Below are 22,723 nucleotides of genomic sequence, written 5' to 3'. Positions count from 1 at the left end.
ATTTTTTTTTTGTGAATAAAGGAAAAAACTGCGCACATAAATAATCACAGAAAGACTTTTTGAGAGAAGAAAACTGTATTTCAAATAAACAACATTTATGGCAGTCATCGCTAAAATGTTATTTAATCCACTCTTATCGGTGTGTAGTCTGCATAGTGACAGTTTGCTGTTCATTCACTGTTTTGGTTTGTATGATTTCACATTCTTTTCTGTTCGGTTTCTCACTTCTTCTCCGGGTCTGTGGCGACTGTGGGATATAACAGGACAGATGATGAGTGTTAGGCTGTTTTGGAATCGGCCCAGACGTAATGACAAGTATTGTCCTGTAATTTATCTTTAAAAAAAAAGAGTCATGACATTAATTTCAAAGTCACTTTCAAACTACGTCTTTAGCTGCAGCTCTCATTGTAAACAGAGACATCATTTTGTTAGCGCATCTATTTCATAATAAGACTAAGGCCTGGTCTGTGTAATCCAAGGAGCCTTATCTTGTACTAAAGCAACTGGAGCGTTGTCTCCTCCTTCATCCGCCCCCTTCTCATTTGTGGGGTCTTCTCCTCCTGTTTGGTCTTACCTCTGACATCCAGTTTGCACTCCACTTCATCCTGACCCAGCTCATTAACGGCCCGGCATGAGTATTTGCCGCCATCAAAGGTGCTCGGCTTACGGATATTGAGGGTCAGCACTCCTTGGTTGTTCTGCATCAGGAACTTGGGATCCTCACCAATGATCATTTTGTTCTTCATCCAAATAATCTTAGGCTAAAATGCAGACACGTAAAGTGAGGATATATTCTAAATAGTGCATCGATTCTGTTTTCTTCTAAACTAACACTGGTAAATTATTTTTGTACTATTTCTTATAATAGCTTACACACTATAGTGATTGCCACCTTGCTCTCGCAAAGCATCTCATTTCCCTAAATGTACCTAATTGTTGTTTTTTTTTAAGATATGAAGAAATTACATAAGTGGTGCTTTGATAGCACTGTACACAGGAAACTGTTACAAGTGACAGCATCTGGTTTCAACCATACTCCCAATAAGTCTAGTAAGTCATATTCAGTTATCCTTTTCAAATATATTACATTGTATTGTGATACCATGGCATCAATAATATAGAAATACATGGTGAAATATGAGTGCTATGAAGTTTATGCTATGATGAGTTATGATGATTATAATTGACATGTAATGTATATTTACACTGACTTCGAAGTCTTGAGGTGAAGAAAAATCTGTCAGTGACACTTTAAGGTTAAAATATTTGCTTTGCACAAAATCTGCTATATAAAGGTTTAAAGGTTAAACATGACCTTTGGTGAAAATAAATAAATAAATAAAGCTATCATCAGCACAAGTCTGGTTTACATTGAAATGTCTGCCTCCTCAGGTGAATCTCAATCTGAAAGGTGCTTCAGAATGCATATTTACCTTTGGGTAACCTTTAACAGAGCAGCTGATGGCAGTGCTGTAACCAGCTACTACAGATCTGTCAAACAGCGGCTGAGTAAACTTCGGCATACAGGACATGTCTTTCTCCTTGTAGGGGTTGGGTTTGTAGTCCAGACCTAAGAATGGAGGTGCAGGGAAAACTTGGAATGATGTCTACATTTCAACTCTAAATTTGTAGCTTACACGTACTGTTTATTCTGCACACACACATACACGTACACGTACACATACACGTACACGTACACATACACGTACACATACACAAACACATACACACACGCTGCCGCACCTGTCTTTGAAATTTTAGCCGTGTTCTTGCCCTGGCCTGGCTCCTCGCTCAGGCCGCAGAGGTTTTCACTGTAGACCCGGAACATGTACTCATTGCCCATGATGAGATCTGAAGCTGTGCAGTTTGTCCGTCTGTTGTGATCATAAATGGTGAACCAGTCCTGGAGAGAGAGAGAGAGAGAGGGAGAGAGAAATGGCATCAGTAAAGATCTCACCAAGAACAAGCAACAAACCGGGGTTGTTAGAGACACAAGTCCTGACAAGATATTGAGTATATTACTGGAGGGGGAAATACAAGGCTGTCTCTTTTCTAACCTTGGTCTTCATGTCTGCCTTTTGGATGGTGTATCCAGTGATCTCGCTGTTACCGTCGTCTCTGGGGGGCTCCCACTCCAGGGCCGCATTGAAACCCCAAACGTCTGTCACCCTCACCTTCATAGGAGGTCCAGGCCGTTCTGGGATGGATAAAATATATTTATGTGCATGTCTATTTTTTTTTTTTCAATTTTATTTGATATTTCCAACGTGGTGATTTTACCAATAATCCGGATGTCAATGGTGGCCCTGTCCTCCATGTTCTCAATTTGTAGAACCAGCTCGTACTTTCCCGAGTGTTCTCGTTCTGCCGAGCGAATGAAGAGGATGGTGTCCACGTTTGAGTTACGGACATTGACCATCTTGGGGTCGATCGGTTGACCGTCCGCGTACCAGGTTGCAACGGGGCGTGGTTTACCCTGTGACACAAAAGTAATGAGCCGGTGAGACGATAGATCTGCTTTAGGCTGCTTGTTTCTGTCACTTTTCCACACAAATTAAGCTTTTCTTTCCTGTAGCTGATGATCAATTCTTTGCTGAGTGGAATGGCTTAAGACTGAACCATATTAAGATATGCTTCATGTTTCAAATCACTCAATGATCTTGGTAGCTAATTCAATACAGCCTCTACTAACCTGGAAGGGGATGGTCAGGTTGATCTTTTCTCCTACTTTCCTGATGTATTTTGTTCTCAGCTCACGGGGGAGTCTGATCTTTGGATGTTCTAAAGTAGAAATACACATTCCATTAAAATGAAGCATTTTATGTATCTATTCGGTGGCATAGTCTGCATGAGCCATCACAAGTACGGAACCTGAGTGACTCACCGACGATCTCTCGGATGGTGACCGGCTGTCCCAGTGTAGCAGGAAGACTGTGTCCGGCGATGTTTACTGCCACCACCCTGAAGTTGATCTTCTCTCCCACAGGGAGGTCACGCACCACAAATCCCTGCCTCTCACAAAGTTCCTTGTTTGCTACAACCCACTCAGTGCCTAAAATAAAGAAAAGTACAACACACTGTAACTCATAGCCTCTTCCTACCACTTATGTCTGTGTTCTCTTCTACATTTCCGCCAGCATCATAGCCTAAATCATGATGATGCTCGCAGCATTGTGTGGTCTTATCACCTCCATCCTTGCAGTACTCGATAATGTAGCCATCCAGACCCCCAGCTCCAATCCTCTCCGGGGGGAGCCACTTCAAGCTGCATGTGCTGTCCGTCACGTCGTGGACTGACAAGCGTGTTGGCTCACTAGTTGGGGCTGACGGTGACAGAAAGAGAGACTCCTGAGAATCTCTGACTGGCTTTGGACGAGGAGTAACTCGGGAAGGGGAAGTAAATGTGCTGCAACGTACCAATGGGCATGAAGGGTTTAGAGTTGAGGCTTGGCGGAGAGAGACCGATGCTGTTAACAGCAAACACCCTCATCTCATACAGAACTCCCTCAATCATCCTCTTGGCCTCGTATGTAGTCGACTCATAAACGTCAAAGTTGAGTTTTGTCCATCTGGAGGAGCCTTTCTTCTTCCTTTCCATGAGGTAACCTGATGGCAATAAAATACACACACATTTTGACATGTTTTTCATGAATAGTAAGTGGAAGAGTAACAAGGTAAGCAAGGTGAACAGGTAGAGACAGATCACTTATTTACCTTTGATCGGTGCGCCACCATCAAATTTGGGAGGGTCCCAAACAATAGTGGCAGTGTCTTCTCCCACTGCAGTGCACTTCACATGCTCAGGGGGGTCAGGCACGTCTGGAATAGGAATGTCGTGGAGAAAAGCTCAAATACAAGGGAAGAACCAACTGGAAAGTGGCGAATTGCATCAAGCGTTCATTTCACTCATACACCCTACATAATGATCTGTGTCAACTCTTTACATTCATACTGGCCATTTATTTGGTTTGGCGTCTACAGATGTAGGAAACAAAAGTTAACTGTGAGAGAAGACGTCGAGCTGAGTAAGTTTGTGATCTACAATATAATGTATTGTTTCAAAATGGAGCATATTGATTTGAATTAAGATGTCTTGGGAAAAATTTACCACAGTTATTCATCTAGCAGATCCTATCCCACCTGTTTCAGTGAAAAGCTCCACTTCCAGGCCTTTGACCCAGAGACAGGCAAGAACGTATAATAAGAAGACATATTACTCTGAAATCTGAAGCACTCAGGGCACCTTCATATTGAAAGTATTAGTAATTATGTGTTAAATGTTTGCAATTATTTTCCCTATTACAGTTTAAGATTTCACAGCAGTTAACATGTATTCATAACATCTCTTCTGTTATATCATGTTTTGATAAAGCGTTCAGTTCTGAAAAGTCTGTGGAACTAAAAATAAACAACAGTTTTACCCTTCTCTCAACACTCAAGGTTGCAGATCCAGATCTACGATACATGTTAATTTATGATCTGTCTCATCGCTGATAATTATAAACTGCTGATAAACACAGTTTCACAAGTAACACTCTCATCCATCATGATGATAAAATAAAGAAATCACTTCACTTATTTTCGTACATAATCAGAAATGGAAAGTGGTAAAATATGGGTATTGTTGGAGGTTATTACATAACTTTAAAGTTTGAATAAAGAAAAACTATTTTATGTCAATTATATCCCATAAAAACAGAAAATGGCAAATGGACTAAATTCTCATTTTCCCCCTCAATCAATTGATCATTAAAATGTTTCTTAATTGAATATCTTTTTCACTGGAAATATGTAAAGTGTTCATTAATCTTGTGTCCACGTCCTACACCTTACCAAGTCTTACATTATACATGTGTTTTAAAAGCTCTGGTACCCTAACCTCAACCTGTGGAGAATAGAAGTACATCTGCAACTTCTGAACCGATTATACTATTCTATAAGACCTGAACTCACCCACAATTTTGACGAACAGCATAGCCTTATCCTCTCCAGATGGGTTGGTGACACAGATGGTGTAGTTGCCCTCATCATCCCTCTCTGCCCCCTCGATGACGAAGGAGCTGAGATCTTTCCTGGCTTCCACCCTCACACGCCCCTCAGAGTCTGCGATGGGCTAACACAGGGACATAATCGAGGCTGAGCAGCTTGAATGGATGAGTTATAGACAAACCAGGACAAATGAATGCATCACATCATGGTGAAGAGAAAAGAAAGAAATTGTCCCAGGGGTACAGTGGTTAGCAGTCTTCCCTAAAACTATCCACAGACGAGGACGTTCCCTCCTCTTCTCAGTCCTCCGAGCTTATTAGTATTTGTACAGTAGATCTTTACCTGATCTCCTTTGGACCAAACAACCGTGGGTGCTGGCTCTCCTGTGATCTCCACATCCAGACGAAGCTTGTTTCCTGCCACCACAATGATGGTGTTTTGGGAGACCATGTTTCCACTGGTGTCCAGGTGGATCTTTGGAGGCTCTGGTTAATAGAAACGGTTTATTTTAGGGGAAGAATAAACTCATTGTAAAGTAAATGGTTTTTGATTATTTGTGACCTGTGGCACAGTAAGCCAACACACCTTGTCTGGGCACATAGTCGATCTTAATTTCTGTTTTGAAATGGAAAAAAAGAAAACAGTTGACAGTGTTATGCAGGCAGCTGATGATTAATGTATTTACAAAAGCACCTTTATTATCATTCTGTCTTTCTCACCCAAGAAGTTCAGTTTGGCAGATAGTGACAGAGCATATCCATCTGGCACAAATGTGTAGTCTCCAGCGTCCTCTGGCTTCACATCACTAATAACGAGTCTGTGAAACCTGAAACAAGCATCAGAGGGGGTGATGATGCACAGAAAAAACAAATCAAACAATAAACGATTTTGTTGTGCTCACGTTTTAGCTTCAACAACAACAACAACGACAAATGACTATTCTGTCGTCTTCATACCTTCCGATGTGGCTCATCTTGATGCGCTCACTTGGGAGAACCTCCACTCCATCTTTGAACCACTTTCCTGTGACCTTATCATCAGACACCTCACATTTGAACACGGCCTGATCTTGAGCCCGGACAGTCAGGTCAGCGATGTCCTGCAACACCTCCAGTTCCTTTTCTGGACGAGAGATTGAAAAACAAAAAAGTATGTGAAGCTACACTGACAAGAACAATGAGGTTCATCATGACATCTTAACATCCACTGCGATCAATTGTAACTTTCTTCAGAATGAGAGGTGATTAATGGAATTTCATTGTTTAACAAAAATATTTAGGCCATTTTCAATTAGTTTGAATGTAAAAGTTAGATAACTCCTCAATCGCAATGTACTAAAATATACACTGTATGGAGTTCTGATAGGGTTTTTTGTTGTTGTTTTTTTAAAGGTACCTTCCACCTCCAGCTCCCCCTTGGTGTGACCCCCGTTTGTCCAGGCGTGGTACATTCCAATGTCATCCAGTGTGGCCTCCAGGATGATAAGTGTGTGTTTCTTCCCATCCTTCTTGAAGCGAAATTTAGAGGAGTCTTTGTCTTTAAGGAGCTCCACATCCTCAAAGAACCTGGAGATCAACGTAAAATACAAATCTTTTTGAAAACTGTCAATGCTGACTATTAGAGTAAGATAATCAGACAACAAAACAAGGGCAAGGTTATAAAATTCCCAGCATTCACTGACTAATAAACAATGATTTGAAAAAACATCTGTTTTATTTCTCACATTTATTAAGCAATTACACTTCATTAATGCTTAATCGACAATCTGTTTGTATTTCCAGCTATTAAATTATTCCTCTTCATAAGGCAGTTTAAAAGATGATGGTTCCATTTCCCATGTTCACTAATCAATGAACAAATCCTGACATAGAAATAACATTGAAACTCACAAAAAGAAAATGTTAAGACTATGTTTAATTTTATTCGGATTTCATTATCATTTAATTGTACTCGATTTCTATTACATTTTAAACGTATCTTTTGCAGGGGTATGAAATATGCAACTCACTCATGGTTCCAAAAACATTAAATTATAAACTCTGAGCTTTTCTTAAATGACCAGAAACAAATTAATATTATATATTAATAATTTCAATTAAAAAAAAATCCAAAAACTAGACTTCACATGCTTTTGTTTAAAGATGTATGTGGCCTTCATCTGTATTTTAAATAAAACCTGTGCATCAAAACAGCCTATGTGTTTATTTCAGTATATGGTATATCCTGAAATCTACTGACCACATGACATGAGCACCCTCTTCTGACACCTCGATCTCAAACTCCACTCTTTCACCCACAACCACGTGGTAGTCGTCCATTAGTTTGGTGATTGTCACAGGGGGCTCTGGGGACAGTAGACGGAGATATGAAGATTCACACTCAGTGGACATTTCAGTATTTACAATCACACAGTTTCAACAGCTTGTCATGGCTGCCGACTACAAACTGTCAAAGAAAGAGACACTCCACCTTTGACAAACACTTCTGTGAAACACTTATCCTCTCCAACCACACACTCGTATGCAGCGTCATCAGCCAGGTTGGTCTTATTGATGGTAAGGGTTCTGATATTTCCGTTTGCCTCCATGATGTACCTTGAAAAGAGTGAAGATGTTCAAAATTTTAGCTGATAGACACCAGGCACTGTAAATTGAAATTATTGAAAAGTTGTTTATTAATATGTATATTTGAAGCCATTCAGACTTAGTGCAGACTAGCCAATCAGGGCTGTACACAGTGGAACTGAAGGCTTGTCACAGATTTGTAAAGGTGGACACTGTGATGGGTCTTGGGTGATCATAAGATTATGAATTGTGTGTGTGATTATACAAAGAGTCAAACCATAATTATTTTTCAATATCTCACAAATTCATAGTCCAGGTTGGGCTAGAGGGGTTTCCATGTTATCTCTGTGTGTGTTTGTAGGTTTCTGCGGGTATTCCATTTTACTCCCAGGCTCTAAAAAAAAACCATTTTAACTAGTTATTCTAAATTGTTACTACTTGTTTATGTGAGAATGTGTCACTCTCTGTCTCTGGGTGTTTGCCCTGTGACTCTTCCAAAAAAAGCTTGTCTTCAATCATAGTCAGCTGCAGCTACAGTGCCCTCTGACCCTGACCTCAAAAAAGTGGCCTAAAAACGTTTGGCTGAGTAGTAATTTTAAAGGATTGCATGGAGCAGATCGAGTTCTGGTTTTTCTGCAGGGCAACACTGTGCTTCATGCTGAAGTCTTCAAAACAACCAAGATCTTTGTCCTGGAGCGGGGTCTGCACAAGTGATTGTGGGGAATAAGATGTCTTGGCTTGCTTGACTTACTTAACATCCTGAGGGGCTCCTTATGACCATCTAAAAATAAAACATGTTGAGGGCAGCATGGTTTCCGAGTGACTGTGGCACTGATACTTTTAGCCTGATATTTTTACAGCACCGCCTTTCAGGCCCATCTCAGCTTGAATCCTGATACCATACTCAGTATGGTTGAATTAACTCACATCTTACGTGGAATGTAATTTTGGGCAAGTATAATGATAGGAAATGATAAAGCCAATCAGTTTTTGTGTAATGATGCTTTTAAACGTTGTACTTGGCTGATGGTTTGATCTCCTGGCCATTCTTCAACCATTTGACTTGGACATTGGGGTCAACCACTTCACATTTCAGGACGATTTTCTTGCCCTTCTCCACCGAGTAGCAAGAGTCAAGCTTCTTCAGGAAAGCTGGGGTTTGCAGACAGAGAAGACAAGAACTTAATTAACTCATCACTTTGACTCATTTTCATCCATTCAGCATCGCAGTTCTTCCACTGGCCTCCTCTCCTCTCCCGCCTGCTGTGACTCTCTCTGCCTACAACGTCTTTAATGTGAATTCTCACCACCTAATTCATTTCGTCCGAACTTCAAATACTGCTTCTTGCGCTCTTCTCACCTCTGAGCTGACCCAACTTACCCTCGCTGTGCTTGGGCTCGGGGGCCGTCATCTTTTTCAGACGTTTCAGCATGCCCCTCAGGTCCGTGATGCCATACTCAAATGCGATTTTCTCATACTCGCTTGGATGGGCACTCTTAAGCAATTCCCACACATCTATCTCAGGTTCTTCTTTTTGTTTCTTCTTCCTGCCAGCCACAGAAAAAAAGTCAAGTATTAGATTTTAAAGAGAAACAATATTTTCTACTTTAATATATTTCAAAGCAGATATTATTCTGCTCCTCACTTCTTCGTGGCTTTCAGCAGGGCGCTGAAATCCAGATCTCCATCATCCTCGCCAGCATCCCTGGGTGCAAGATAGACACCATGAGCAAGAGCTGACAGCTTTTCCAACACGGGATAGGATTAAATATAGTATCATGTGCCTGTGCACGGAAAGACACCCTGACATGCATTGGAAAGGATCTCGAGTGGTTCATACGTGCATTTTCACTGTCACACTACCGATACGGACTGAAAAACAAACCCTCTGTGAAGTACTTACGCCCTCTTGAAGGCAGACAAAATATCAGCCTGCTCTTCCTGCTGTGCGGCTGTAAGACGATAAGTTGCAGAGAAAGCACATTATTGCCGGGTCGGATCAAAACATCAGCACGCATAGAATCTGTGGCAGCTTCAGCAGGCCAGGGTCTGTTTTCACTCACCCTCCACAGAAATCTCGAAGGTGGAGCTGTCACACTTGTCTTTTGCCGTCACCTCACACCTGTAGCCGCCGGCGTCTCCGGCAACCACTTTCATGATCTTCATTTCATAAGTATAGATCTGTGGGAGAAAGTATTTATTCATCCCACATCTTAAATGGCTATGGATTCCAAAAAAGACACGGATCAAAGCACATTGCTCATAAAATGCTGTCACATGCTCACACACCTTTGTATTTCTGTCATAGGTTTCTTTGAACTGCATGTGTTTTCCCGCTTTGCTGCCGAGGTCCATCCACTTGCCCTTCAGCCACTTCATGGTGGGCTTCCTTGTCAGGGTGGTGGAGTCAACCCTGGCAATAAAAATGGCGTCCGTTCCTGCCATTCACAAACAATAATCAATTCAAAAAAAGCGCCACGTAAACAAAATAAACTGCCACAAGTGTGTTTGTGTGTCTAACCTGCAACCGCGACCACATTATTTGGTGGCTTCTCCACAAAGAGCCCAGTAAGCTCTGTCTTCTCAGGCTCTGAAAACGGGGGGAAACGAAATCAGGTCGACTATTCACTAAGGTTTATTTAACATTCTGAAGGACTGATCAAACACAAACTTTACATACTCTAGCCCTTACATGCAAGGGCAAAAAAATCCAAGTCATTGTTCGGGGGCAATAAAACATAAAAAGTGCTCAAGACAAACTGTCCGGGGGGTTCACCAAGAGAGAATTCTGTTTTTTAAGTAAGGAAAGTGTAGAACCCCCTTGCCCATACATGATTTACGAGGCGCCGAGCATCCACAGTGTGCAACAATGCAAAGTGCAACTGAAACAGTGAAATGATTTGACATAAAATATAAAAATAACCACAACCACTAGTGCACACACAGGCTGTGCACATACAGTAGAAAATCATATTACATTCACAGATATAATAAAGCAACAAAAACAAGTTCATTGACATCCAAGTGTCACAAGTACAAAAAGGATAGTTTCGGCAAGCATGTACAGCATGCTGACATAAACAAACCCAGCTTGAATTCATAACAACAAATGTTAAATTAACTGCACAGATCATTATCAGTTAATGGATTAAATTAATTAATATATATATTTTCTTTTATAAAATTCTTGCGTACCAAATTTATTTGGTATTTATTTATTTTATTTTATTATTTAAAGCTGTTAAAGCTGTGAATAACTTTTTTAAAGCAGTGCTCTGGCTTGTTTTGACTACCAACATTCACAGTGTTTCAAATCTTAATTAATGTCATTTTCCCCACATTACATCCATTCACAGCAGCACACACAAAAAAAAAATATAGTAGCTGGTGGTTTCTCAGATTGTTTGCTATGAGAAACAGAGGATCGTTTTCCACAGTTGGACCACATTCAGTGTTTATGTGTTCAGGCAAACCAGATTTACACTGACATTGAATCTCCCCGCCTATGGACGGCCCACTGCGGTTTAATAAATATGGACTGTGCCAAATATAAAAGCAAGTCCACCTGTTGCCCTTTATACATCAACACTTGTTACCAGTCCCAGATCTAACTTTACAAACAATGCACAGAGTCATATCTTCAATCTGATCCCTGCATATTTTTGTTGCTATGACGATACATGAAAGAAACTAAATCAGTCGTGTTTACCATAATCAGAAAGAAGAACAGTTGGCGGCCCAGAAACATGCCACTTGACTGACACATGTGACGCACACGAATGCATCTCACGACGCATTTTCATGCACTAGGCTGTCACAGTGCTGCTCTGTATGTCTTAACGTGCCCTTACCCTCCCCCGCAGCACTTTCGATAGCTGGGAAAAACAAACATTCCCGTTTACCATATGTGTGTACAGTACACAGTCGTACTGTACCATTAGTTAGTGTTAACTTGGGAGTTAAAACAGAAGGGAGTGAACATCAATCACAGAATGACTATTCTGTAGATTTATCACATTCGCACACCACACAATGAAATACAACCAGTTTAATTCATGATGGTAAGATCATGACTGCTATTAATCAAATCAGAAGGTAATCAAATATATTGATTACTCTACAAATTCAAAATGATGAAAAAATATTTTGAAATAACTTTGAATACGTCTGTTGGACTGGTTTGTAAGGCTACTTTGTTTGCTCTGTACCACTGAGGTGAGACATTTTCTACCATTTATTGTTCATATTACTCAATACAATATGAATATCGTATGTTAGATGAAAGGATTTTCTTTTGCTTTTCTCTCTTAAGATAACATAGAAATAAATTTAGTTCAAAGGAAGCTGTCAAGTCAAATGGTTTCCAAGGCTGAATTTGTTTTCTTTCTTTAAGAAAATGCCAGCAAACTTCCTGCTGACATTCATTAGCGATGCTGGTACTAGTGCCCGAAAACAGACTGCAGTTGGCCAAGTGATGATAATTCCCCCACACACTATACCCCCGTGGGTATGACTTTAAACAGACTTGGTATGGTAAGCACTTCCCACACAGAAATTCCACATTTAATCGACGCACTAAAGGAAAAGTCAATGTGGTGCAATACCCGCTCTGGCGTCAGGACAAGGGATCAAACAAATTGCAGACATGAAGAATAAAAATTAACTGATGGTTCCTGTGTTTGAAGGACACTTGTCCTCCAACACTGTTTGCATAAGACTCATTATAATTAAACCATCCCCAGGGTGGATTTCTGCACAGCAAATATAACCTCTATTCAGCCACCAGGAGACAATGTTTGGATATCCATCAGGCCAAAAATGTGATTTTTCAAAAGCAGAATACACAAACTGCTTTTCTGTTTGGGACCTCAGCCACTTCTCAAGTTCACAAAGCCATTAATGTCGTTACGCAAGAAATACCATGTAAACAGTCTGTCTTCAATAAATCAAAGCTTCGTCCTCCAGCAGAGTGAAGTTTTAAAAAATGGCTTGGAGGAATGAAAATTGTCTCGGTGTGAATTTTATGGCAACTGGATTGGGGGCAACACCCTTTCTCACCAGGCTAAGTGATGCATTGAGTAAATTCCCCTCCTCAAGTTTCCTTTTGAACTTCTCCAAGTTGTAATCTTGGACTGGGTGTGACTTGAAAGTCATGCTTCCATTTAGCTAAATGTAGCTTCCCAGATGCTTCAGAACCATGGGTACCAGTGTGGGAATAACTTCGGCTGAAAGTGACAACCCCAAAGGGTTCCAGTTTCCACTCAGAAAATCCTTGCACTTGCTCAGTCTTTTTCTCCCCCTTCCTTTGTCCAGTTTTCTTCCTGGTCATGCTCTGCCACTCTGCCGATATTTTTTCACACTGTCACAGTTACTCCTGGGTGACTTGTGGATCATCTGCGGAACAGTATATGTTTCACTCCCTGTGGGTGAATGTTGCTGCGGCAGGAAAAGCTTGTGGAAGCCCACATTAGGTGATGAGCATTAAGTGTTGCAATGCTGCAGCACTGTTTCCCTTCTAAATTGAATTCATGGAGGTGACATTGGGGGCAGTGGCGCCCTGGGCGACCCACCCCTCACCCTCACCCCCACAATATCTGGTTGACCCTTGGTTTTGGCTTGGAAGGTCATAGTTTGGGCAAGAATCCTCCCCTACATTTCCACAATAGTGGCAGTCTTGATGTGAGGACAAGCCACCTTAGGAGGAGGCTGATACTACTCACGTTTCCTCTGCATACCCCCGAGTTCATCAGCTGGCTCTCATCAATGAGTCCAGAGAGGAACACGTTGGCCATCATACTGGTTTTCTTGACCATGTTCCATTGACACTGATAAACATGTGACAACAGGCTGGAACAAGTGTTCATGTGCTGAAGGAAAGATTTAAAAAAGTGTATTTACACTGTAGTGTGAGCGAGGGGATGCTGTTTCACACAAAACTGAAAGGAATTAGTGGCCCCCAGCTCCCCGAGGCCTTGGCTCTTCCATAACCCCTCTCCGTCCAATCTTCTAAGAGTAAGCCGAGCAGACACACAGTCATCACTCAGGAAGTTGTGGCCCTGAAAGACTGTGGCACGCAGGGACAGCTTTATAACAGCAGTGCTTGAATTTCACTTGTAAAATCTGAACTGCAGTGCAGCCGAAACATTTTTCAGACATTTGACTTGGGACTCATACTGCATGGCTGCGGTGCACAACAACACTGGTGAGTTGTGTTGACCATCTCGAGGCCTTCAAGCTGACGAGACGTGACACTGCACACAGAACTTGGCGTTTGGCCGCACCGAGTTTGACAATTTCTCGGATGACTTCACTGCTTGACCCCCCTCCTTGGCCTTCCTTAGTGCAGCATAATGCTCGGATGAGAAGGAACCACAACAGAGTGTCATCACATCAGATGACACTTGGTATGTTAACAGCAGCAGCTGCCATTGTTGCCCAATGAATGTTGCAGATGAACCACAGCTGTGTTGCCACTCTCGCTGTTTAAACTGCCTGAGGGACGGAAGCAAGAGCGAGCTGGTATCATAGGTCACAGATGGAAAGGACAGGACTCTTCACACAGAGAAACAAATTCTCAACTGCTGAAAGAGCATTAACAGCATAATTTGTCGGGAAGGTGTCCGGCGGCTTCGGCGGATACCGGCAGTAAAACACAAAGAGGGAGCGAGACATGAATAGCATCACGCCTCTTTGTGTTTTCTCTTTGACACCAGCCGTGGAGCTGGTGGTTTACAGGCCTGAGGTCCAGCGTATTCTGAGGGGAGCTGCTACTGAGCTGCAACAAGCAGCTAGCTCCACGTGGGACTTGTGCTACAGGGATTTCTTTTTTTTTTTTTTAATCGAATCTATAAAATAGAAGCGCTAAGGCAAGCAGAACCTATTTGAATACATTATATATCGCTCTAAGGCAAATAAAGTTTTGTTCAGTTTTAAATCTTGGTCAAGCAGTGTCATAAACATTTTAAGACCACTGCGATAAGATCTACTTTGCCTTGACAGATGACACATAATGTGAAATTTGTTTTCATCGAATTTTGTGGAATTGGAAAAAATAGCCTTCAATCAGTCCAAACGGTAGTACTCAAAATAATTTAAAATAAAATAGACCAAGGACCACTTAACACTTGATATATTATGTGGCATCTTGACTAGCACATAATACCAAAAATCATCCTCAAAGTAATGTTATCAACACTCGAAGTGAACTTTTGGAGGGGCAAAAGTAGAACTTCAACCGACACGTCAATATGAATGTCGCTCTTTTCTTACCATCCCCATCGTCTGTATCTGCTGCAGACAAGGAAGCAAATGACACTGAAAAAAGCAGCTAGGAAGCAAATGCTTGTTGCAAAAGTAATAAGCAAACAGCTATAACAAATGCACCATCAACCATCATTTCATTAAAAAAATATTATATCAATATTAATCATAACTATTTCTATTTTGATGTGTTTGGGGTTAGAACATGCAGAAATAAAGTAGATGTTAAAAAAAAAGAAAGTATAAATTACACACAAAAATTAGGAAGGTTGATTGACATTTTTTTTTTTTTTTAAACAAATGCCTCAAATCTTAACTCATTTCATTCGAAATGCTGCCACACGCATTCATTTGTGGGATGTGCAGCATGTGCATTAGAGTATAGAAAATTTGTCAAGAAGATTTGTTACAACAAAGAAAAAAGTCACCAAACCTCTTTTTTGTGTGGAGCTTAGAAAGACGCCACAGCGGCAACTTTCAAATAAACGTATTCTTGTGCATTGTACTTTTTAACAGAACTGAAAATTATTTGTACACAGAAAGCAAGACCAAGCAAAAATATAGCCCATACACAGTATATTATAAGGTACAGTATATGAACTGTACAGTGAGGAAATCAAACATAAACCACTCATTGCAAAAATGAACGTTCTTTTTCAGCCATAGGCATATCCATTAGTTTTACCAGTCTAATACATTCATTCAGTTTAATCCACATAATTACACAATGAAAAATGATGAAGGTCTCCTATGACCGACCTGAAAAGATGAAGGTAAAACATACAAGAGTCATGCAGATACTGTGAATTTCACACTATACGGTTTGATGTATACACACGTATGTGAATACATTGAGTGGATTATATAGGTGCATATATTAGAGTTCGGAAACTGCATGTCATTTCAAACCCAGGATTCATCCTTACCTCCATCAGCAGGGGGAGCATCTAAACGAAATGAACGGAAATTAGTGCCGAGTTTGGATATGCATGTACTTGTTGACTAAATCTGGTCACATTCGAAGAGTCTGTTTTATTTCCCAAAAGTAGGAGGTGCCTACCCTGTTGTTCAGACTGCGGCTCAGCTGGACAAATAAAAGGCAAAGTTAAGCGACAGAAAACATAATAATGACGAGACCTGGAACAAATCACATTTGACAATATCGGGGAGAAAGAGGGGGCACAGCGGCATCCAATCCTTCACATGCGCAACCCGGAGGTCACTCTGGGAAACGGTCACAGATGTGGAAAATGCAATCCAGGAGTTGCAGTCATTCGTTGTACATGAACCTCCACAGAGGGCATGTACCGCCTGGTTTCAAACAAACAGCTTTTTTTTCACAATCCAGAGGTAGACATGCTGCAAAAGCTCCAAATCCTTCAGGTTGTTTGTGACAAGGAAACAAGAGGATAATTTCTAATTAAACAGGTTATCAACGCGCAAACAAACAGAGGGGGAACTATTGAGACGACACAGTGCAAACGTGCACAGAGAACATCAACATCTTCTTCGCGTTCTGGTATGGGATTGGCGGGATTGTGACAATAAAGACGTCTCCCACTCACTTGGGGAAGGAGCTAACACTGGTTTGCTGCAGGTTTGCTGGGAAATGTAAACATGCCGAATAAGAGAGGCATGATAATGCCATTATCCCCTTCAGCAGCTTCATGTTGTCTCATGATGTGATTGACTTATAGACCTATCTTCTTGACTCAGTAATTGCTCGACTTATTATCTATAGCAAAACCACTTGTTCTGTATTATTCAGATAATTACCCTGACTGATTAGTTCAAATGCATTTTCCAAAACTCGGTTCAACGCAAGCCCACTCCATGTCACTTATTAACAATGTGTAAATGCACCGAATCACTCAAAGTCACAGAGGATGAAACAAAAGAAAATCAATATCCCCTCACCCACTTCAGCTTCCTCCGCTGGGGCTAAAATTAGAGAATCTTAGTTAGGCACAGAAAATGAAAAGTAATACCCTGGTAAGCCCCACTGGAAAACGAACATTATTGACAGCCGGCAGCTGGACAAATAGATTTCAGTGTGTAACACATAGAGTCTAGACCAGCGTCACATGGTCAACCTTGAACATATGCTACTCATAAGACTGCGAGTGGTTTACTCGGACAGTTGTGGCAGGCCTTTCTGGTGATCTTGTAATGTACCGTGTAACAGATTCAAAGCCTGAAGGTAAAGACCATATACAGACGAGTAGTGTGCTGGCATACATGAAAAAATAAAGAAGCTCTCTCTACTAGAAATGTATGAATAAATAATAGAGTGCATGCTGATCGCAGAGCGTGAAAAGAGAAAAACCTGTGCAGGCTTCGCACAAGCGGTTGACGTGACGTATGAGCGAAAAGTGAAAATGTGAGAGCTATAATCACGTCACCGTGTGATAATGTAAAGCGCACAAAAGGTCAGTATGCAAAGGCAGCGAGGCAGCTGACTTACCCTCCCCCTCTGGCGTCGCCGTGTCGTCTGAAGAAGAAAATGATTAGAAACGTGTTCGCACATACTCCCTTTTAAGCAGTTAGGTGCATGCATGCATGCATAGGCACTTAATCTTTCCCTATTTCCCCCCCCCCCAAAAAAAATAATAAAAAAAAAAGCTTAAAGGAATGTTTGTCAAAAACTGATGGCCATCCATAAAATGGCTATTTGAGCAATGTGTACGGTGCATCTGCTTGTGCAGCGATGCAAGTAATCTCTGATCGTATGTCTAAAATATGAACCGCCAAGTAAGATGATATAATTTATGAATTGGCTATCTTAGATTTTCTATTACGGTGCACCAACCACTGGTACTTACAGTATCTCTGAAATTGATACCGTGTCTTAATCCAGTAGACGAGGTTCTGTAGCTAAACTAAAGCTTCAGAGGATGACTGACAATCTTTATTTTTCACAAAGCGGATGCGGGTCATTTTTGAAGCCTAAATCTGGTGACTGAAACTGGTCAACTGAAATAGAGGCATATAAGACACCCAAGTGTCTCTCCCGTGGAGAGGGGTCACTGCCGTGAGCTGGAAAAGGCCAGGGATGGTGTCTTGTGACCTCCCTGAAGTGGTGCCACGTTCTCTTAAGCTGCACGCAGTTTCCTCGAATAGTGTAGTCACTTCTGCCTCTTATACTTTACTGGTCACTTGGGGTTTGTCATAAATGTCTTGCTCAAAACAAGTGCAGGATAAAGAAATGATCTCTTTTGGTGTTTTTTGTTTAAGAAAAATCAAATCATATGCTTGTTCATTAACTTATTTTTTTGTATTTAATATTGTGAAAAATAATTATGCTTTAACTGAAGAAAAGAGATAAAAATCCTAGTGGTGCTGTATTTATTGCTCCAAGTGGACCTGTGCACACATCCCTAATGAGCTCTTGTTTATGGTTAGAATATGCAGATGAGCCCCTTGCATGTCCGTTACAAAAAAGAAAATTATCCAGCACACTCACAAAACTGGGATGCTTATCAGCGCAAAAAGTCTGCTGCATAAATACTTCACACTGTACACCCCGTTTGAAGATTTAACACCTGCATTGAGTGTAAATCTGCATCAACATCTGCTAAGTCAGTCCTCTTGAGGTGAGAATCTTGATCATCTTCAACAAGTTTGTGATAAAACAGCGTAATGAACTTCTGAACAGCTGCTCCTCACAGTTTAAATGTTCCCCTCAGAGACCGTCTGTGGTTTCATATGCAGAGGCTGCGCTAGACGTATAATTAGTATGGTTTTGTTTAAAAAAAAAAAAGCTCTTTGGGTGTATGTGTGAATAAAAGGGAAAACCTGTCAGTAAAACGGTATTTTTTCACTTGCTCAATGGAGACTCTTCTCTTTAATTTATGTTTGTCAAACAGTAAATGTTCTCTCCCTGTGGTGCTATATGTTGTAAATCTTTGTCTTCTGTTTGTTTTTGAAGCCATATTAACTTAAAAATACATTTGGTTTGAGTTCCTCTATCTTGAATGAGTTTCTGCTTTCAGTTAAGGCTCTTCAGGTCGTCACTTCGCTGCTTATCTACGTCTGCATAACTCCGTCCGACAGCCTGATTTATTGGGTGTACGAGTCAGACATGAGGACAGGTACAGTGCCTCCCAGTTCATCCCAGTGCTGAGCCTGACAAATTCCCAAAGATCCCCTGGGGTCACAAGACAAGCATGTAACTGTATACACATTGACTGGGCATTTCAGAAGATATCTGATTAACACATAATCGCATTGACGCTACTTTAAAATGACCATAAGCAAAGATATGGATATATATCCACTTCTATTAGGTTACAGGTATTTGCAAGATCAGCTTTGAAGTCACACTACAACGACAATGCTGAGAGAGCCAGAAGATTTGAAGCTATCTATTTCTTTAACTCTTCCCAACATTATAAAATTGCCATTTCCCGGCAAAAGTAGCTGACTGGATATTGTGAAGAACATTTTATGGGTTGATTAAAAGCCCAAAGATTTATTATCATTACTATTCTATCCCATATATTCAGCCTTAGAGAGGATTATTCATATATAAAATGAATGTCTTCTCATGGTACTTACTGCCATAATGCTGCAGCAGAAAAGCCTCATATTTACTAGAGCTTGTACAGTGAAGAAGCCTCATTCCAATTCTATTTTAATCCTTTTACATTTTCAACATAGCGCCTGTGTTTTTGTTACCACCCGAATCATTATATAGTCTAAAAGTATTTAGTAAAGTCATAAAACTCACAGCATATGTGTTTTTTGTCAAACTAACAGCCGTTGATTGTTATGAATGCTACCTCCCAGTGTGGCAGCAGGTTTTGTTGTTACTGCAGAGATTATGGATTACAGAATGTGTCTTCAGGAGTGATTTAAAGAAAACATTATTCACGCACTGACTGAAGATGAATCATCCCATCATCTCATGTCGAGGTTTTTGTATCCTGGAGAATTTAAACAGAGCTGATGGACTGTAGAACCGTCACAGAGCTGTTTTGGTGCAGCTATGGCCCTCATAGTGTTTCAGCGGGACACGGCGATGAACAGAATTACGATCATGAATCATTGCATCCCATCCAACCACCGACTCGAAAACTGTCACGAGCATGATTGAAAACACTGGAGTAGCGCCACATTCAGGAGGGAGACCGGGGCCTGCTGACCAAGACAGAACTTTCTGGATGGAAGTGACAGATTACATAATGATTTATCTCATCTTGGACTGGAAAAGTGTTACAGCGAAACCTGATACAATAGGGTGTGTGGAACTTCATGAACTTCGAACGGGGAAGAAAAACAAAGTGGAAAAGGTCAAGGCTTAATGCAGAGTATTTTTAGCTGTTGGCTGAGAGCCGGATCCGGCAGATATTAAGTGAGGAAGGATGAAAAATCTTGTTATTATATCACATGTAAATTATGATCAAAAATGAATGTTGTGGGTAAAAGAAAAGTATGATTACCCTGCAAGAGACAAATGTGGCCTCTCTTCTTTCATAAAGCATGAAGTAAGAAGCATAAACTTAAAAAAAAAATAAAAAAAATAAAATAAAAAAATTTTACCTGCAGGTAAAGCAGAGCACACCTAAAAACTAAAAGAAGGTGAGTTATCTGACCCTCATGCTGAAAAGCTTTGCAGCTCGATTTGGCTTGAAGCGGCGGAGCAGTGGGTGGAGCAGATGGAGCTGAAGCACAGTGGAATCGTATCCATATTACTCAGATAAACACTGTAGCTGTATATGGTCATTAAAGCACAGTGTCTGCTTATGCTTCTGGGATAAAAATAAAAAGAGCTGAGCACAGATGATTGAAAAGACAGAGTGCAAGGTTATATCGGCTGAGAAATCAAAGCAGAATCAACTACTGCGGGGTGGAATTATGGACAATGTGCTAACAACTCCAGCAAAGCCTGTCACATTCACGACATTACGTGGTCGGTCGGTGACGGCGGAGGATCGGGTTTGAGAGGCTCAACAACTCCTCTTTGTAATCTTGGCTTAAGAAACTTAACTGCTCAGACTCCCTGCAGGGGGAGTGTTGATGCTGTGCACCGACTTACACTGATACTGAGAGTGTTGGAAACCAAAATCACAGTGACATGATACAAGGTTTTAGCGTATAGGAGTGGGGTGAATCTTTTTTTATGAACTGATGTGTTTACACTTTGAAGTGAGCCACTTAGAGTAATGCAGCCTGGCCTTCTCTTCAGCATACACATGCTGCAGCACTTTCATCGCTACTATTACTGCTTTACAACAACTGCTCCTGGAGACTTTCCAGTGTAGCCGACTCGACGGTCCTGTCTGCACTGATGTCATGAATTTACTAACCCAGATGATGTAATTACAGCCAGCTATGAGATTATCCAAGGCCTTTCAAACATTCTTTATGAGCAGACAACAATAAGCGGAGCAACAGTGTAAAATGCCTTCCTTCATAGCCGCCTGATCTCCCCAGCAACTGTGGTAATGGCAACGAATCATCGGTTTTAGAAACTTGCAATGTTATAATTTCTAATGGTATTATGGAGTGTGCAGTGAGCAGTCGGGGTGGAACCAGCCTCCCTGTGACCTTAGACAGGATAAGTATAGTAAGTATGATGACTGGATGAATAGAAGGCATAAACAGTATCACTGGATATACTTTCACAATACTAGTCGGTGTTTTTCTGACAGACATTATCAGTAGAAGTTCTCCAAAATAGGAAGAGACTGCAGGAAAAACAAACATGCATATTATTTACACAGATTCTCCATGTCATGTGATGTACCTTCATTACGCCGCTCCTACTGCTGCTTGTGGCGGGGGTCACCTGGGGTTTTGAATTTGCACCCTCTTAAACTAATCACTGCTTCCAAACACAATGTCTGACTTAACATTAACAACCAAATTACTCCCTGGCCACAGAATGTTATGTTGTGCTCATTAATTACGCCATAAAAGCCGGGATTGAAAAGCACCATTCACCAGTTAAATATATGTGTATATGTCAAATCTGTGTTCACCTCAACAAATTCACCCTTGTATTTAAAAAAAAATAAAAAAGTATGGAAAGTATGTATCTTTTCAAACAAAGTGTATGTATTGATAAAATGATCACTTTTAACCTCTTTTTCATGCACAAAGAAGTGATGGACAACTTCAATATATACCCCAAAAAATGTTGAAAAACAATTAGAAAACAACAGTCATACAATTTATTACCCTCTGCAGCTTGCTATGGTAAGGTAATTCCCTCTATACTATACTCACTATATATTTCAAGTCAATAAACTTCCAACCAAATCCAAGCTATATAAATTCAAGCATCAACACCGCCAATGAAAGTCAGTCTCGATGCTAATTAAAATGAATTATGCTGTTACAAAAAAGTATCTGCATACCTGCAGGGACTGGCTCAGGCATGGTTATTCCTGTGTCTTCTCTATGCTGCTGGGAGACTGAGAGCTGGTGGGGCTTATTCCTTTTATTTCTCCCCTCTCTCTCTTGTTATTCAAAGCTCTCCTGGCACTCAAGACACCCACACCCTCCAGTGAGCGAGGAGCTCTGGAGAGACTGATGACACCCTTGAGGAGTTGAAGAAGGGAAGCACTTTGGGTAACAGTTTGTTAAGGTGGAGTGGGAAGAGGGTCAGGTGAGGGTAAAATAGGGACTTGGATGTTTACATTGGGTGAGATTAATGACCTGAGCTGTTGAGCTTCGACAGGCATCGGAGAATACAAAACGCACGGAGATGATCAACAACCCATCACGTTTTTGACACCACATCTAGGGTCCGGTGGTCTCAGTGGAGTCTTTCAATTATCACTCCATATGGCTGAATTAGGAGATCAACAAGTGTTTAAAAAAACGAAACAGAAATTGTTGGCTTCCTTTCGTTGCACTTAACTTAATACTGAGGTGGATGTATTGCAGTGGCGAGGGAGAGCAA

General features: G+C 41.0%; 1 protein-coding gene across 7 annotated transcripts; it reads right to left on the bottom strand.

The window, feature by feature from the left end:
* Window positions 1-60: 60 nt before the first annotated feature.
* On the bottom strand, window positions 61-22,340 carry LOC308114825 (myosin-binding protein C, fast-type-like). Of its 7 annotated transcripts, XM_080472024.1 has the most exons (32): window positions 22,176-22,305; window positions 17,279-17,305; window positions 16,732-16,755; window positions 15,875-15,898; window positions 15,741-15,761; window positions 14,824-14,844; window positions 10,076-10,144; window positions 9,844-9,992; window positions 9,618-9,735; window positions 9,458-9,506; window positions 9,200-9,259; window positions 8,935-9,101; window positions 8,573-8,705; window positions 7,459-7,583; window positions 7,228-7,333; window positions 6,385-6,554; window positions 5,946-6,111; window positions 5,709-5,815; window positions 5,575-5,604; window positions 5,332-5,474; window positions 4,954-5,113; window positions 3,715-3,819; window positions 3,418-3,606; window positions 3,189-3,323; window positions 2,885-3,052; window positions 2,693-2,781; window positions 2,281-2,476; window positions 2,058-2,197; window positions 1,744-1,903; window positions 1,434-1,570; window positions 575-761; window positions 61-247 (listed from the first exon to the last, which is right to left on the bottom strand). In XM_080472024.1, exons 1-32 carry the CDS (start codon window positions 22,195-22,197, stop codon window positions 222-224), a joined length of 3,423 nt encoding a protein of 1,140 aa, XP_080328150.1. In that variant the 5' UTR covers window positions 22,198-22,305; the 3' UTR covers window positions 61-221. The 7 variants fall into 7 exon arrangements, with proteins under 7 accessions (XP_080328150.1, XP_080328151.1, XP_080328152.1 ...); XM_080472025.1 differs by lacking the exon at window positions 14,824-14,844 and having other exon boundaries at window positions 22,176-22,228; XM_080472026.1 differs by lacking the exons at window positions 16,732-16,755; window positions 17,279-17,305 and having other exon boundaries at window positions 22,176-22,326.
* Window positions 22,341-22,723: the final 383 nt, after the last annotated feature.

This window comes from Lipophrys pholis (assembly GCF_963383615.2).
Source record: "Lipophrys pholis genome assembly, chromosome: 1".
Classification (NCBI taxonomy): domain Eukaryota; kingdom Metazoa; phylum Chordata; class Actinopteri; order Blenniiformes; family Blenniidae; genus Lipophrys; species Lipophrys pholis.
This window is presented reverse-complemented; position numbering and strand designations above follow the sequence as displayed.